Source organism: Capsella rubella, unplaced genomic scaffold, assembly GCF_000375325.1.
Source record: "Capsella rubella cultivar Monte Gargano unplaced genomic scaffold, Caprub1_0 scaffold_4, whole genome shotgun sequence".
Lineage (NCBI taxonomy): Eukaryota > Viridiplantae > Streptophyta > Magnoliopsida > Brassicales > Brassicaceae > Capsella > Capsella rubella.
The window spans coordinates 14212910-14228033 of record NW_006238920.1 but is presented as its reverse complement, the minus strand read 5'-3'; the positions used below and the strand labels follow the sequence as shown (position 1 = coordinate 14228033).

The 15124-nt window shown below is 38.1% G+C and overlaps 5 protein-coding genes and 3 non-coding genes across 10 annotated transcripts; 2 read left to right on the top strand and 6 right to left on the bottom strand.

The window, feature by feature from the left end:
- The first annotated feature begins 164 nt into the window (after positions 1–164).
- LOC17887827 (U11/U12 small nuclear ribonucleoprotein 59 kDa protein) lies at positions 165–3021 on the top strand. 2 transcript variants are annotated; one of them, XM_023783909.1, is made up of 9 exons: positions 165–556; positions 678–844; positions 992–1322; positions 1414–1497; positions 1582–1647; positions 1794–1866; positions 1950–2254; positions 2334–2374; positions 2462–3021. In XM_023783909.1, exons 2-9 carry the CDS (start codon positions 690–692, stop codon positions 2547–2549), a joined length of 1143 nt encoding a protein of 380 aa, XP_023639677.1. In that variant the 5' UTR covers positions 165–556; positions 678–689; the 3' UTR covers positions 2550–3021. The 2 variants fall into 2 exon arrangements, with proteins under 2 accessions (XP_023639677.1, XP_006294409.1); XM_006294347.2 differs by lacking the exon at positions 165–556 and having other exon boundaries at positions 584–844.
- A 152-nt stretch (positions 3022–3173) lies between these two features.
- LOC17888891 (putative F-box/FBD/LRR-repeat protein At1g22000) lies at positions 3174–5286 on the bottom strand. The gene is made up of 3 exons (XM_006296239.2): positions 3794–5286; positions 3579–3719; positions 3174–3494 (listed from the first exon to the last, which is right to left on the bottom strand). Exons 1-3 carry the CDS (start codon positions 4673–4675, stop codon positions 3210–3212), a joined length of 1308 nt encoding a protein of 435 aa, XP_006296301.2. The 5' UTR covers positions 4676–5286; the 3' UTR covers positions 3174–3209.
- Positions 5036–5177, bottom strand: LOC111831257. The gene has a single exon (XR_002834507.1). It is a non-coding gene; the product is annotated as a small nucleolar RNA snoR135 (small nucleolar RNA).
- Positions 5287–5307: 21 nt separating the features above from the next.
- LOC111831256 lies at positions 5308–5448 on the bottom strand. Its single transcript, XR_002834506.1, has one exon. It is a non-coding gene; the product is annotated as a small nucleolar RNA snoR135 (small nucleolar RNA).
- Positions 5449–5490: 42 nt separating this feature from the next.
- On the bottom strand, positions 5491–5637 carry LOC111831258. Its single transcript, XR_002834508.1, has one exon. It is a non-coding gene; the product is annotated as a small nucleolar RNA snoR145 (small nucleolar RNA).
- Positions 5638–6383: 746 nt separating this feature from the next.
- On the top strand, positions 6384–10855 carry LOC17887563 (golgin candidate 4). 2 transcript variants are annotated; one of them, XM_023783719.1, is made up of 15 exons: positions 6384–6693; positions 6868–6966; positions 7054–7176; positions 7456–7590; positions 7819–7927; positions 8006–8070; positions 8204–8332; positions 8469–8582; positions 8705–8845; positions 9082–9378; positions 9463–9528; positions 9613–9815; positions 9895–9949; positions 10204–10407; positions 10492–10855. In XM_023783719.1, the coding sequence occupies exons 1-15, from the start codon at positions 6472–6474 to the stop codon at positions 10705–10707; spliced, it is 2178 nt and encodes a 725-aa protein (XP_023639487.1). In that variant the 5' UTR covers positions 6384–6471; the 3' UTR covers positions 10708–10855. The 2 variants fall into 2 exon arrangements, with proteins under 2 accessions (XP_023639487.1, XP_023639488.1); XM_023783720.1 differs by having other exon boundaries at positions 8204–8369; positions 8467–8582.
- Positions 10856–10949: 94 nt separating this feature from the next.
- Positions 10950–12688, bottom strand: LOC17888447 (reticulon-like protein B5). The gene is made up of 4 exons (XM_006294788.2): positions 12391–12688; positions 11870–12050; positions 11643–11784; positions 10950–11360 (listed from the first exon to the last, which is right to left on the bottom strand). The coding sequence occupies exons 1-4, from the start codon at positions 12590–12592 to the stop codon at positions 11118–11120; spliced, it is 768 nt and encodes a 255-aa protein (XP_006294850.1). The 5' UTR covers positions 12593–12688; the 3' UTR covers positions 10950–11117.
- Positions 12689–14024: 1336 nt separating this feature from the next.
- Positions 14025–14870, bottom strand: LOC17889668 (RING-H2 finger protein ATL67). Its single transcript, XM_006294866.2, has one exon. The coding sequence runs from the start codon at positions 14822–14824 to the stop codon at positions 14183–14185; it is 642 nt and encodes a 213-aa protein (XP_006294928.2). The 5' UTR covers positions 14825–14870; the 3' UTR covers positions 14025–14182.
- Between the last annotated feature and the right edge of the window lie 254 nt (positions 14871–15124).

The following is a 15124-nucleotide window of genomic DNA, read 5'->3' as shown; positions in this document are numbered from 1 at the left end:
TGTGTTTTATTTTTAGAAGCGATTAAAAAAAATCCACTGGTTTTAATTTGCCTTTAAAATCCGTTACGTTAAAAACTATTTATGGAATTGTTTTATTGCAGAAGGACACCGTTGATAGAGTTGTCATTCATGTGTTTTTGTCAGTCTGTCATTACTCATCACTCATTAGTTGAGTTGGTGTTGGCCTACCAAATTTCTCTTATTGGTTGACTCAAAACAGAGACTTAAGTAATCCTCAAAAAAGAGAATAAAATCCCAAAAGAAGAAAGAAATGGTAACGGACGGACGTTTTTGTTCTTAAGAAGAAATCTAAACAAGTTAAATTTGTCTGGGTCGAAAGTCTAAAACTGTAACAGCTTATAAAACAAAACAAAAACTGTAAACACTTTGTGATTCAACGATCTTCGGGTGTGTATGGGCTTAAATATTTTCTAAATGGGCCTAAGTATCGATTACAAGGCCCAAAATATCTCAACCTCGCGCGCTCTACTTTTGTTTTTGCCGGTCTCGGCTCTCCGATCTCGACGAAGTCTCCTCCGTTAAATGATTTATATCTGTAAGTGTAAGTCCTCCTTTATTCTCACGATTTGTTGTATTTTAGCTAACTTCCAGTGATTCAATTTGAGTTCTAATTTTTTTTGGTTCGAAACTCTCTGAATTTTGGGGGTTTCTGGTAGAGAGTCTCCGAGATGAATCCGGCGAATTTCCAGCCACCAAATCCTCCGTACCAATGGGCTCCGATGTTACCTCCGGACCCGCCCCGTTGTGGTTTGTTTTGGAATACAAAGAATACAACCGATCAGCTTAAACAACTCCGAAATACGCTTAACCTCGCTAAATCAATGTAAGTAAGAATGGTCACTCAAATTGTATTTTTGTGATAGTGAATCGATGTGAGTTTCCATCTTAGGGTGTAGTTACACACATATTGAATCAAGTTTAAGTCAATGGAGTATTGGAGTTTCACCTACTCCACTGTTGTTATATATAGGGAGAAGGAACTGGAAGCGTTGAGGATGATCAAAGACGCCCAAGGTTCGACGGAAATTGTAGAGCAAGGTTCAGGAGTAGAGTGTTTGAGATATCTAGACGCTACGAAGATGGATTTGGGACAGCAGGAGATACTTTCAGTGGAAGCTGCTAACTCCTTGATGTCTACCTTAAGAGCACAGCTTGAGCCTTTTAAGTTTGTTGTTGATGAGAATACTCCATGGGAAGAAAAATCTGCAGTAGTAAGATTGACTTGCAAACTGAAGAAATCGAAAAGGAACAAACTGTGGAAGAAACAAAAGAGACGGTGTGTTGCTGAAATGCGTGCTAAGGTGGACTTGTATGCTCTATTTAGCTTATATTCCAGTGTTTCAGTATTTTGAGCTATTAACTCCATCATCTTGATTATACGGTTTGTTTCAGGAGCCTGAAAGATTTGAACAAGCTGATCAGGAGGCCGATGAATGGAGGGAAAATGAAATGGCCAAGGACATGGCAAATAGAAAGGTAATATCACTGTGTGGAATTATATTAAGGATAGCTGTAATACATGTTCCCCATTTGTTATCTAACAGGGTTGTTTGTTTTCAGGTCGACGAGATGAAGGCAATTGAGAAGGTCAAGGCAAGACGAGAGCGAAGGAGACTAGAACCCGAGGTGAGACTTCTTAAAGCCATCTCAGATATTATTGTATGGGAATCTCAAGATAGGTTTTCATAAAAATTCTTGTATACATTTTCATCTCTGAGTTTTTCTTTCCAGTTATTTTATCTTTAAACAGTCTCATGGTTTCAATGTTTCAGCTTGAACTAGCTCTAATTGTTGAGGAAATGCAAGAGTTACGTTCCCTAAGAATTGAAAAACTAAAGAAGCAAGGTATGCCAATAATCTGAAGTAGTACAATGTGTGCTGATACCAGAGTCTGACTAAGGTAAACTGATTATCTGAACACTATGCAGGGCATTTCCTTCCCGAAGAAGATGACAAGTTTTTTGAAAGTGTTCGTGCTGCTGTAGAGCAAGAGGAAAACCAAGTTCAGTCCCTAACCAACACAGAAACCGTAGAGAATGTCATGGTCGATGAGGAGGACACTACCAGTAACAAAATCAGCAAAAACACAGATAAAGAAAGCAATACGGTTGCCACATCTTGTGAAAAGACAATGGATGCTCCTGGAAATGGTTGCGAGAATATATCGAATTTACCAGTCGAGTTCTATCACTACTACTACGGAAGCAATTTCGACATGGGTAGACTTATTGAGGTGGGTTTAATTTGAAATCCCCATCTCTTTCTCTTAACTTAAAGAAGTCATACAGCTGGTTTATGGTTTAAAAATACAGATCAGAAGAGAATGGGATGCATATCTGAGTCCCGGAGGAAGGTAAGTTATCAAAACAGTATTTCATAAATTTAGACGAGATTTTGATGTTTGGCTCTGAAGAAGCGGTTTTGATTTCTATATATACAGCCGGATTCCTGGACAATGGGTCCAGCCATCGCCACCAGCTAATGAAATTTGGGCGTCTTGTCTTGTTAATATTCCAAAGAGAGATTAGTTAGTCACCGTTCAGATTCTAGGATACTGGTTTCAGCAAACACCACCATGATCATGTGATCTGGTCATTTGTATTTGTTTTGAAAGAGAGACAGATGACTAAGTAAAGAAGTAAAGAGAAACAACTCAAACAAGCATTAATCCAATTATATAAAGAATCTGAGATTGTGGGGACTATATATCATGTTTTTCAAGTTGACATTAAAGTTTCAAGGATGGAGGAAGATGTTAGATTTGGATGGTTTGGAAAACTAAAGAGAAACAAGAATAAGAAGAAGCTCGGTGCAAAGCTGTTTCTTGGAGTCCTTTGGTTTGATTACCGCAGAAATCACATGATGAGTTTTAGTACTTAATTATTATGATATAGCAGCAAGTGAAGCTGAGGAAGAGGGAATTGTGTTGGTCACAGACCTTTTATACCACTCATGTCTTGAAACACTCTCTTTCATGTAAAAGCATATGATGTTTTAGCCTTGATGATTACGACATACAGTACATATCATATCATTATCGAGAATCGAGTTCATTTGAAAAGCCAAAAATATCTATTGAAATAACTTAACAATAATTGTAAAAATAATTGAGTAAATATAGAATTATCATCTTGATTTTTTTTACCCAATAATTCAAACCGAAATCAAGATGAAGTAGCTAAGCCCATCTAACGACTCCAGTGGACTAGAGGTAGAGGGGTACAAAAAAGAAAGCGAGATGAAGCTGAAATCCTAGGCATAGCTTCTAACTCCTTTTGGCACTCTTCAAGATTGCAGGTTGCTCTAAAGGAGATCTCCACTGTCTTTAAACAGTTGGAGTTAGCAAGAATGTATGTCATTAGTTGTTTCGCATCTTCTCTTCCTTCATAGTTTATAACCCTAACAATCTCTAGATGAGATGATATGCATTGGGGAACAGTACTCGGCCGGTTCCAGGAAGATGGGGGACAGCCCTGAGACCATTACATTTACTTTGGTATTTCAGTTCAATTCATCAAAAGCTAGATGTGCATATTTTAAGGGGTGAGGGCAGTTACCGTGTTGCAGATGGCAAGATTTTTCAGTTTAGGAGAGTTTTGAAGCAAAAACATAAGTGGTTGTAACCAATATACTGGAGCTCTTGAAATAACGATTAAATCTGTGAGCCGAGAGAACTTAACAGAGTTACAACACGCAACCTGCAATAAAGAAAAAAGATGAGTTGACCAAGCAAGGAACAAGGAACAAAGGAGATCGGGCCCGTGGGATATACCATTGATTCGGATAACTTCAAGAACAGACGTCTTGCAGAAGAAAGACATCTCAGAAAGTTTTCATCAGGGTAAAGAACAATTTCGATGAATGCAGTATCAAGGCAAAACAAATTCTCTATCACACTACAATAGTCTCTCCTAAAGTCAGCAATGTTTAATACAGTTAATGCAGGGGAATCTACGACCAACGACCCTGTGTGATCTTCTTCTTCCTCTTTCTTAAGCCGTTTGCTCTCATAAATAAATTTTTTCAACGAAGGCACTTTCACGGTAAAGTTTGTCAAGTTGTCATCCTCATCACGTCGCTTAACCTGCAGTTGTAGGAGAAGAGGGGAACTTGATAAAAGCCTAGCAAGAGATTCTTCGTCTTTGTAGACCACGTTGAAAAGATTCAGATATAAGAGAGACGGTAGGCTAGCCGGGAAGGAAACATCGACCAGGATCTGGTCGGATAGAGTTAAAGTAATGAGCGAGTCGCATGTGTAAAGGCTCTTCGGGAAGCTTGTGGGCTCTCCTGTCCAGAGGAGCTTGAAATCTAACTTTTTCACACCGTGGTTAACTGCCTTGTCAACCCACTTTCTCACATCTACGTCAACAGGACATGGTGGACCCAGTTCGACAACCAGGCTTACTAGTTTCGGTGCCCTATGGAGTTGCAGTGACTTGTCAATAAACCACCCAAAGCTCTCGCTGCCTTGGTCGTCTTTGAAAGCGAGTTTATACAGCATCTGCCACATGTAACGCCATCGTTTAGATAAGATCGCAGTGGCCGCTCCATCTTTTGCAGGGACGCGGAGTAAGATCAGCCACAGCAAATCGTCGGGCAAAGCACATATCCCCTGATAACCTTGGGTTTCTGGATCATTACTTAACAAATCCATAGTGCCAATGCAGGAAAACCCTTTCTCACCGGGAAAAACTAAGTTGATAAAATCCCTAACTAGAAACTTACGTCAAGCTATGTCGGGTTTCTATATATAATAATTACCGTGTAGGTTCAATTAGGGCGGCATCTTCATTGGGAGGATATTAGGGGTAAGATTTACAAGATGGTCTTAGGGTTAAGATTAATCTACGTTCACATTTAAAACTAGGTCGTTAATAACAAGAAGTTCCACCAATATGAGTAACTTCAATGAGGACTACTCAAAAGTTAAAACGATGTTCCAATAATTTAATTGAACCATTTTAAGTTTTGTAAAACCAGTAAATCGAATAATAGTGATGGTGTAGATTGAGGGAATTGTAGGGAAGATGATTGTTGAGCTATTCTATAGACGATGAATCACAACTGCCCATCTTCAACAAATATATATTGCAAAGATATCTTTCGTGAAAAGTGCATTTGAAAGCACAAAGCCGATACACACAAATCTCTGCTTCTTCGAAATAATGATTCAATGTACACAATTTTCACTTTTAAAGTTCCCATAATCCATTAAAGATAATGTCACGTCAAAGTGCGTATTAAGAAAATCCAACAACACTACAGTTGAACTTGTAATTAAAGATGAAATGTGGGGAAGATGATTGTTGAGCTATTCAATTGACAATGAATCACAACTGCCCATCTGCCCCAAATCGATTTTGCAAAGAATTCTTTCGTACAAAGCGCATAAGGTCGCACTAAGCCGATACACACATTCTCTGCTTCTAATTTTCATCCCAAAACACAAAACTGAACACTTTAGATCAAAAATATACAACAAGAACACAAGACAATCCAATTAAAAAGACAGATCATCAAAGAGTTCTTGGACGACTCAATCTACGAAGGTTAAATAAATGGTTAGAGAAGCCTCATTTCATGAGTATACTCGCTTCCCTGCTGGGTCCTTCGCTTTTACTCTTATCACACACAAATCAGAATTAACTTTTAATCGAAAACTTAAGTGATAGAAACACCGAAGTCCGGAATTGAAACAACAGATCTCGGATATATCCACCAATCCTCGATATGAATTTCCGAAGGTAAACTTGGCTTGAATACGCATTGATTAAAGCGTTTCACCCATAGGTCCCTCGTTCTCCCTAACTATTTTCTATAACAATGCCATAACGATTTCGATGCTCAGCGAATACGAACCATAATATAATCGGACATCATCTCGCGGGACGAGTTTCGCCCCCACGATCTGTTCTAATTTCCGATATTAACTCTTCATAGCATCTCTAGACATACTAAGAAAATATCACACCATAATCAAATAAATTCTATCAGACAAAGAGACTAATAAAAAAGCTAAGCTAAATCGCAGATACGGCGAGTAAGATGACTGAGCTACAAAACCCTAGATGAGGTGTGGATGATGAAGTATCCTTAGGTCAATTTATATAGCGCATGTATTAGGGTTATGCGATTACATCGTAGCCGTTGGAGTTGGAATTATTCAACGGATGTGGATTAGGCCCATTGGAATTTATCTAAAGGCCACTGTGTGAGTGAGGCTCATTAATATTATATTGGGCCTGAATTTTAATTTACTAAATGGCTTATAACCCGACCCGTCCGATAATTTGACCCGCCAACCGAAATCATGAAAATTATATGCTGATCCACCAATTTTGTTTAATCGGATCTACCTGCGCGAAATTTTTGATCTTACAGAAGAAGATTCTTGTCTCTTTCTCCGAGTAGAAATCTGTGACTCTGTCGGGTTTTATTGCGAGTTGAGCTATGTGGAGTTCGATTGCCAATTTGAAGGAGAATTTGAACAAGATCGCGCTCGATGTGCACGACGACGACGAAGATGATGAAGATCTCACCATTTACGGGTCCACCAATGGCGGCGGTGATTTCTTGGACTCTGATCGGAGGAATTCTAATGGCTTTAGGTACTCGAGGTCTGTCTCTAGGTCTCCAATGGCCAATGGTGTCGAATCGCCCGTTAATCATGAGGTATTTGTCTTCTTCTTGCTCATTCTCGGTTTATCTTCTTCTATTTCGAACGTTACTGGAATGTTTCTTTCTCACATGACTGTATAAAGTCTGAGTTGTCTTTTTTATGTGTTGATACTCTGAGAGACGTAGTTGGTTGTTTATTGCTAATTATTATAATGCTCAATTTTGTAGATTGAGAGATATAAAGCAGAGATCAACAAGCTTCAAGAATCAGAAGCAGAAATTAAAGCTCTTTCCGTTAATTATGCGGCTCTTTTAAAAGAAAAAGAGGTAAAGAATGTTCATGGTTTTATCAAAAGTCTTGCCATACACATCAGTTTCGTGCTCTTTCCTCACACAGAAGCCACTTGGTTACAGGACCAGATTTCCAGATTGAACCAGGAGAATGGCTCGTTGAAACAGAATTTGACTTCAACTAATGCCGCTCTCAAAGAGTCTAGAATGGATCTTTCCAGGGCATCAAACAATAATGCTATGAAGGTAGATGCTCTATACTTTGCGGTGTTAGGTGTTTGCTTAAATGGTTGTGGACCTTTGGTATACTGTCTGTCAACTTTCTTTGCACGTACTTGTTTCTTATGCTATCTGGCACTACTGCTAGCCTGCAAATTTATTTTTTATTCAGGAAGCATGCTTACAGCTTATCTGTAGTTGTAATGTGCCAAAACATGTTGTCGCGTAATGTACTATGGATTGTATTTGATATAACTGATGCTTCTCAAGATTTCAAACATTAGACTAACTAATAGTCTTCTGCAGGGAAACAGCGATCATTCACCCAACAGGTCACAGAAGTCCCCGACAAATTGGAAAAGTCGAAACCAAATGTACAATGGCATTGCCTCGAAACAAAACGGGAGTGAGAACAATTCCGAGGCACATAAAAAAGACAAGGTATAATTTGCCATTTTCTTAGATAAACCTTTTGCATTGTTTTGTTTGTTAGATACATGTACTATGATGTATTGATGTATCAGAGTTTCAGAACGAAATATTCAAATTTTAATTGGATATATCTGGTACTTTAACCTTATGCTCTGCTATGATAGTGCAATAAATTACTCGGGTTGTGTGCTAATTGCTGAGCGCGGAACTCTAAGCGACAATGTGAATGCCTTTTAGGAGTTTGCAGATATGCTTGAAGAGAGAACCAGGTCAATGGCGTCCTCCCAGGCTAGAGAACTTGAGAAAGAGAGAGAAAAATCAACAAATCTTCAGATTTCACTACAGGGTATATAGCACCACTCTGTAGCTTGACTGTTTCTTTACATCTTTTCTTATCTAGTCTCACTCACCTTAATTTCATCAGAGGAGCGGAAACAGAATGAATCTTTCAAGGAGGAAATCCAATCTCTGAGGTTAGATAAAGAAAAAGTAAGTATTTACACTTTAAGGTTATCCCAGTCTCTGAGGTTACAATTTTTTTTGTCTACTTAAGCATCGCCATTGTTACATTACAGTTTTGTAATCTGATTAATGAGTTGACATTTATTCAAACTGTATGCAGACCCTCATGGAGAGTAACAAACTACGTAGTGAATTGGATGCAAAATTGGCTGAAATCAAACAATTTCAGATGAAGTTGAATGGTCGGGAGCAGCAGGATGTTGGAATTTCCATAGAAAATCTAAAAGAGGTTAACAAATCTCTGGAGAAGGAAAATAATGAGCTTAAGATTTATTGCCGTACTAACTTAACAAAGAATTTATCATTTTTAGTTGTCCTCTGAGCTTTGGACTCTGGAATATAATCTACATTTTTCTGTTGTGTAGTTGAAACAAAGAAAACTAGAGGCTACTTTGGAAGCAACCCAGAGAGCAACAAGTAGGGAACCCTTCTCAGAGGGCACAGAGGCTCTTGGTAGAAATCATAGTAGTTTGGACAAGGTTCTTTAATTCTAAATTTTGATATAGTTGGTCCCTTAACCAAAATAAACATTGTTTATATGCGAAATCAAGTGTGGAACAAGCATTTATTGTCCCTTCTACTTTTCCTCATGTATAATTAGGAGAAGCCCGGAAGCTTTCCTGGGAAAGAAGATATGGAGAAATCTTTGCAGAGGTTGGAAATGGAGTTGGAGGAAACACGAATAGAGAAGGATAAGGCAAGGCAAGAACTGAAACGGCTGAAACAACACCTGTTAGAAAAGGTTATTATCCGAAGCTAATTTCCTACTTATATATGATAATGAGGTTACTTGGCATCAGCTATAATTATTTTATATCACCCGAATATAATTTGCAATAATCTGCATAATTTGCTAAGTTTCTCGATTATCCTATAACTATAACTTTTAAGATCTGTTATGAATTATACTTAGTGTCAATGTTTACAAGGTATCTGTGAACAAAATTCTATAATAGTTTTCTTGGTTTATGCTTACAGGAGACTGAGGAGTCTGAGAAAATGGATGAAGATAGTAGATTGATTGAAGAACTCCGCCACACCAATGAATATCAGAGATCTCAGATACTAGGTTTAGAAAAAGCTCTTACGCAGGCAATGGCTAATGGGGAGGAAATCAAGTCGAGCAACGACCATGAAATCCGGAAGTCAAAGGGTATAATTGAAGACTTAAATCTAAAGCTTGCGAATTGTTTGAGAACAATAGATTCCAAAAATGTGGAACTTGTAAATCTTCAAACTGCTCTTGGCCAGTACTATGCTGAAATTGAAGCTAAGGTTTGTATCTATTATGAATTTTTCCTTTCTTTTATTAGGTGTAACCTTGATTCATTTATGTATTCCTTTTCTTAAATGTTCTAGGAGCATTTTGAACGAGAGCTTGCAGTGGCTAAAGAAGAGGCAATGAAACTCTCAGCTCGTCTGCAAGTAATATTTCTAACCTTTGCTTTGTCAACTATATGATATGTTGTCATATGGATTTCGGTTTATGCCATTTTTCTGTTTCTTAAGGATGTTGATGAACAGTTAGAGTCATCGAAGAAAGAAAAAGAGGAAATGACAGCGAAGCTGTTGCACACAGAAAATATTGCAGCAGAATGGAAAAACAGAGTAAGCAAGGTTGAAGAAGACAATGCAAAAGTAAGGCGTGTTCTTGAGCAAAGCATGACTAGGCTCAATAGAATGTCCATGGACTCCGATTTTCTGGTTGATAGGTGGGGCAATAACTTTTATTTCACATGTTATTCCATGTGTTCTTCAGATTCTGATAATCTTGTCATATTGTTTCTTCAGGCGTATTGTTATCAAGTTGCTGGCTACGTACTTCCAAAGGAATCACAGCAGAGAGGTATGATTTGTGAAATTGAATTACAAAATCCTTTTTGTTCTACTTAGCCTGTCAGATGGCAAGTTACATCACAACTTTGAAGAGGCAGTATAAGTAGGCTTCAATTGTTTCAAACATAATCTTTTAAGATTACAGTTCATAAAATGGCCTTAAGCTAATAATTATAGAGGAAGACACTGATTATATTTTAACATGTAAAGCTTACGCAAATAGCATTGAGCTAATATGTATCTCATCTGGATGTCTCTGAATAGGTCTTGGACCTAATGGTTCGAATGCTTGGATTCTCAGAGGAAGACAAACAGCGAATAGGATTAGCACAACAAGGAGCTGCGGGTAAAGGTGTAGTTAGGGGCGTACTGGGATTACCTGGTCGCTTAGTCGGTGGCATCTTAGGCGGTGGTGGTGGTGGTGGCGGTTCAGCCGAGTCACATCCTAATATAGCTTCAGATAATCAGGTACCAATGAATTCAGAAAGAAATAGCGTCTCATTTGAATGAAATCATTTGCTTGATCTATTTGTCCCTTTTGTTGGCTCTTAGTCTTTTGCAGATATGTGGGTTGATTTTCTACTTAAAGACGCAGAAGAGCGAGAGAGAAGAGAAGCAGAGGATGCAGCGAACAAAGAGCAAGAGAAGGCTACTAATACTAGTAGTACCACGCAGAAGCCACTTTATGAGCAATCTGATTCGGAGTTTTCAACGGTGCCTCTTACATCATCGGATAGTAATCACAGGCTCTCCAGATTACTCACTTGACCCAGTTTGGTATATACTCTTATACACGTTTTTGTAGGAATCCGTGTGTCTTGCTTATTGTGTTGTAATTATCTCCCTCTCACACCTATATTCCATTAATTCTTTTTCTATATCATTTGTTTGGAAAAACTTATAAAAAATTCTAAAACTGTTTGAAATAGTAAAAGTACTTTTATTTTTATCTGGGCTTCTCCAAAACAAACCATGTTCTACGTTTCATGAACTCAGGAATTCTTTGTAAATAGCCGGAAAAAGAGATAGTATTTGGAAGGGGGAAAAAACAACTGTAGTCAAAATGTGATAAAATCATAAAACGACATTTGGGCCATTAGCGGCAAAACTCTGCAAGTTACCAACAATTTCACATGGTCAAAAACTTAAACCAGAAAAAACCATAGACGTATATATTTTTAACCCAACTTTGCCTTTGCCTTGAGAGAAGCAACGGGAATCTTAGAAAGAACCTTCTCATCAAACACCACATATTGTTTCTGCAACTCCTTCATTGCTTTCTCTGCCAATGGATCAACCTTGTCTTCGTGTTTCTCGTACAGCATTGGCACTGTGTGCAATATCACGAAGCAGATGTACACCAAGGTCAAGAAATTGCACCAGTTGCCCACCACTGAGATGATCCATAGACCAACAACAACCTGACATAACAAATAACGTCATCAGATTCAGGAACAACTTGCAGGATCTTATAGGCTACGGCAAGCATCATGTTGACACACGAGATCCAAACAGAAAATTTCATATACTGTCTCAAACATTGTTGCATGAAAAACTATGTACTGTTTACTCAGTGAATAAACAAGGTTCAACAGATGAGGGTTGGAAACTAGGAATAAAACTGATTAATTACCCATACGACTAACCCAAGTTCTAAACTGTTAAATTGAAGTGTAAATTTCAGAAGCAAAGATTGAGCATACCATCAGGAATTTTTTCAGGTCCCTTCCTAAAGCAATGCTTCGTAGGATAACAAAAGCTTGGTTTAGTTCGTTTCTGAGAGAAGAAGCGATGACAAGGAAAGCCTCCTCGGGAACATGGATTTCTGGAATTTGAGGTGAAGTCCTGCAAAGATGAAAAAGACAATTGAAATAAGATATATAAACAACACACATTGAGGCCTTAACATGATCAAGGGTCTGAGCCATACTTGTTGATAAATGTGTGAGCATTGGACCATAAAAAGAGGCCTCCAAGAGCGAGTATGGAAATGTGGCACAACAGACTCAACAAATGATACTCAACCAGCTCGAACAAAACCCAAATAACAGTAGCAACACCAAGAACAGCAGCTGATAGTTTTTTATCCCTCCACAAGAACACATCGGCAGCTGGAAAGAGTCAATTGAGAAAAGATAGATAAGGCCAACGACACGAGAGAAGCATACAAACATAGATTAGAAATCCTCACAAGTCAAAAACATAATTAAAGCCAATATATTGGTTTCATAACAAAGTCAAAGTCTTAAATTTGGATGCCCAAATCAGTCGGTGAACAAATCTTAAAATGACAAATAAACTATCATACAACCGATCCTTATACGAGTAATTAAACCATGGCATTGCAGATCAAGCATCAACGCATGAGAAGAGAAAAATAAAAAATCAATCAAAACGAAGAAAATATGCTAAAGAAGAAGAAGAATATATACTAATAGATAAAACCCTTACGCTTTCCACCACCGAGAACCTTGTGAACAGGCTTCTCTCTGCCAAACATACGATAGATCTTAGCCTTGACAGCCGAAGGCGAATCCGGTTTCTCGTATTCGGATTCAGATGATGACGACGAATCGTGATGGTGAATCTTCTCAGCGATCTTCTCCATCAGAGACTCCTCCGCCGGCACAGATTTCTCAATTTCTTCCGCCATTGATTTTTCAAATTGAATTCCCAAAATTCAACTTCTCAGAAGAAACTCTCAACAACAATAAAATATCCAAACGTGTGAAGGAGAAGGAGGAAACAAGCAAAATTATAGGTTTTACAAGAGTCTTTATAACTACGAGCCTGAGGTTCGATACCCGAACGTGTGATGCGGTTCGTAGTTTAATTATTTTGAAATACCGTCGTCAACGGCGTTAGTATCTTTATCTTTAACCCGTCTATTAAAAAAAAGGAAGAAAACGGACGTTAATTGACGGAGAAGCAGAGCCTCGAAACGTGTAGGCAAACAACCAAAAGGAAGGAAACGCTGGTCATACCTTTGCTTTATTAAGCAACGGGTGGATTTACGACACGTGTTTTATATCGTATCGCGAAATCGACGGCTTAAACTTAATCCTCTTTATGACGAAGCATTTAATCAAAATCTTTAAAAGTCCCACGACGTAACTCTCTCTTTCAGTAAGCGGCTTTGGGTCTAGGTCGAATGTTTAAGAAAATTCATTAGAAAGTATTGTCCCAATGACTTGTAATGTTGAGAGTCTATAAAATAAAGATTTTGTTAATATAAATTTTATATAACATTCCCTAGATGAGCACTGAGCAGTTAGAAAGAGAATAAATTGAAATCAGAGCGAAATTAATTACTTGATTACAAAGACATTACCACTAAGCTCTAACAAGTAACAGCTATCACCGCATGATTGTGCAGGGGGAATGAAAAAACGAATTCGTGGACAAGTCTAAGTCAAATAACACATTCACATTTCATTATGACATACATACCAAATTTTCAACAACTATATAAATAACATATGTTCACACTATCCAACCTTCTCATATGAATTATCATTAAGGTGCGCTTTACAAGGGAGAAAAAACAAACAAAAAAAACGTTCTCGACTATCAACGAAGGCCATGTAGGCATGTTTTCGATCGGTTTGCTTCAAAAATAAAAATCACAAATGTGATGAATCTATAAAAGTGTGTATGCAAGCAAATTATTCGTTTAGGAAATTTCATCTTATTAAAATCATAAAGAAAAATTGTCATAGACCACAGTTTAACTCGACCAACACTTGGACCTACGAGTTTACGATGTAACTTCTTCATCAACTGATGTACCTGGGATAAAAGAAAATAAACTATGTTTTGTTCCCAACTTTAGAAACATCTATTTCCGACATTCAACAAATCTAAAATACTACTAGTATTTAACTAAAAGTTAGTTTCCAATCCTTGACCAAAGAAAAACCAAAAAGTAAGTAAACTTTGTAGTTCAAAGTTCAAACTCAAACCCTTTTATTTATGTTACGAAACACGACCGCGTATCTTATTTTCAACCGCTCATGGTCATAAGGAAAAAAAGGACGTTCAAAAACGTTAATAGAAAAGGATAAATTTTTAATGAGGCAAGCAAATAATTCAAATTGGATTTCATTTCGATGATATTAATGCCAAACCCCACTTTTGACGGATTTTTTTTATAATTACAAATCAGTAAAGTTGTAATGAAACGGAGCAAAAATAATACCCTAATTAGGCGAATGGATCAATGTAAAATAATAATTAATAAATATCATCTCCTTGCTCTCCTCCGGTCGGCGGCGTACTGCGAGAGCGGCACAACTTCCGACAAAGGTGTCGAGAGAGGTGTAGACGTCGGGGTCGGAAGCGGAGAGTTACGACAAACAGGACAAGATCCGTTGAGTTTAAGCCACGCATCAAGACAACACAAATGGAAGTAGTGTTTACACTCAGGCATCATCCTCAGCATCTCCGCTTCTTTATACTCACACAAACAGATCGAACACGTCGTATCTCCTCCGCTGCCGAACCCATCTAAGGACGCGGCGGATGATTCCTTGGAAAAGTGGAACTTAGGGTAAGAGTTGATGACGGCTTGATCGAGCCCCACGACGACGTCACCTGCTTCGAGATCATTGTCTTCTTCAGCGACAAATATTATGCGGGGGAGGATTACACTTCCGCCACGGTCTCCTGTAGATTCCACGGCGGTTGTACGGCGGCGAGAGTCGCGGCAACAGATATACGAGGATAAAAGAACGGTTGAGAGAAGGACGAGGAAACCGAGAGCTATGGCTATGGAGTAGCCAAAGCCTAGAGTTGTGAGGTAAGAGTGGTTGGAGCCGTGTGGTGGAGACGGTGGGAAAGGAGGGTGGTTTAGGAAGACGGAGGAGGAGGAGGCGGCTGTTGACATTTGATGGTAAAGAAGAAGAAGACTGGGTCCATGTGTGTGTGTGTGAGAGAGAGAAGGAGACTGATAATAGATTTTTTTATTTTTTTTGAAAATCTGTATTTTAATTAATTTTAGTTTAGAAGAAGTGAAGAGAGGTGGGTGGAAATTGCAGCTGATGCATTTAATATTTGTTTGGAAACTGAAATTTGCATTTATTAAATAAGTTAGGTTTTATTAATTAAGTGGCCCAACCCAAAGGAATATTTATATGTTTCTTTTTTTTTTTTTACTTTCAGTTGTATTTTTTATTTTATTTTATTT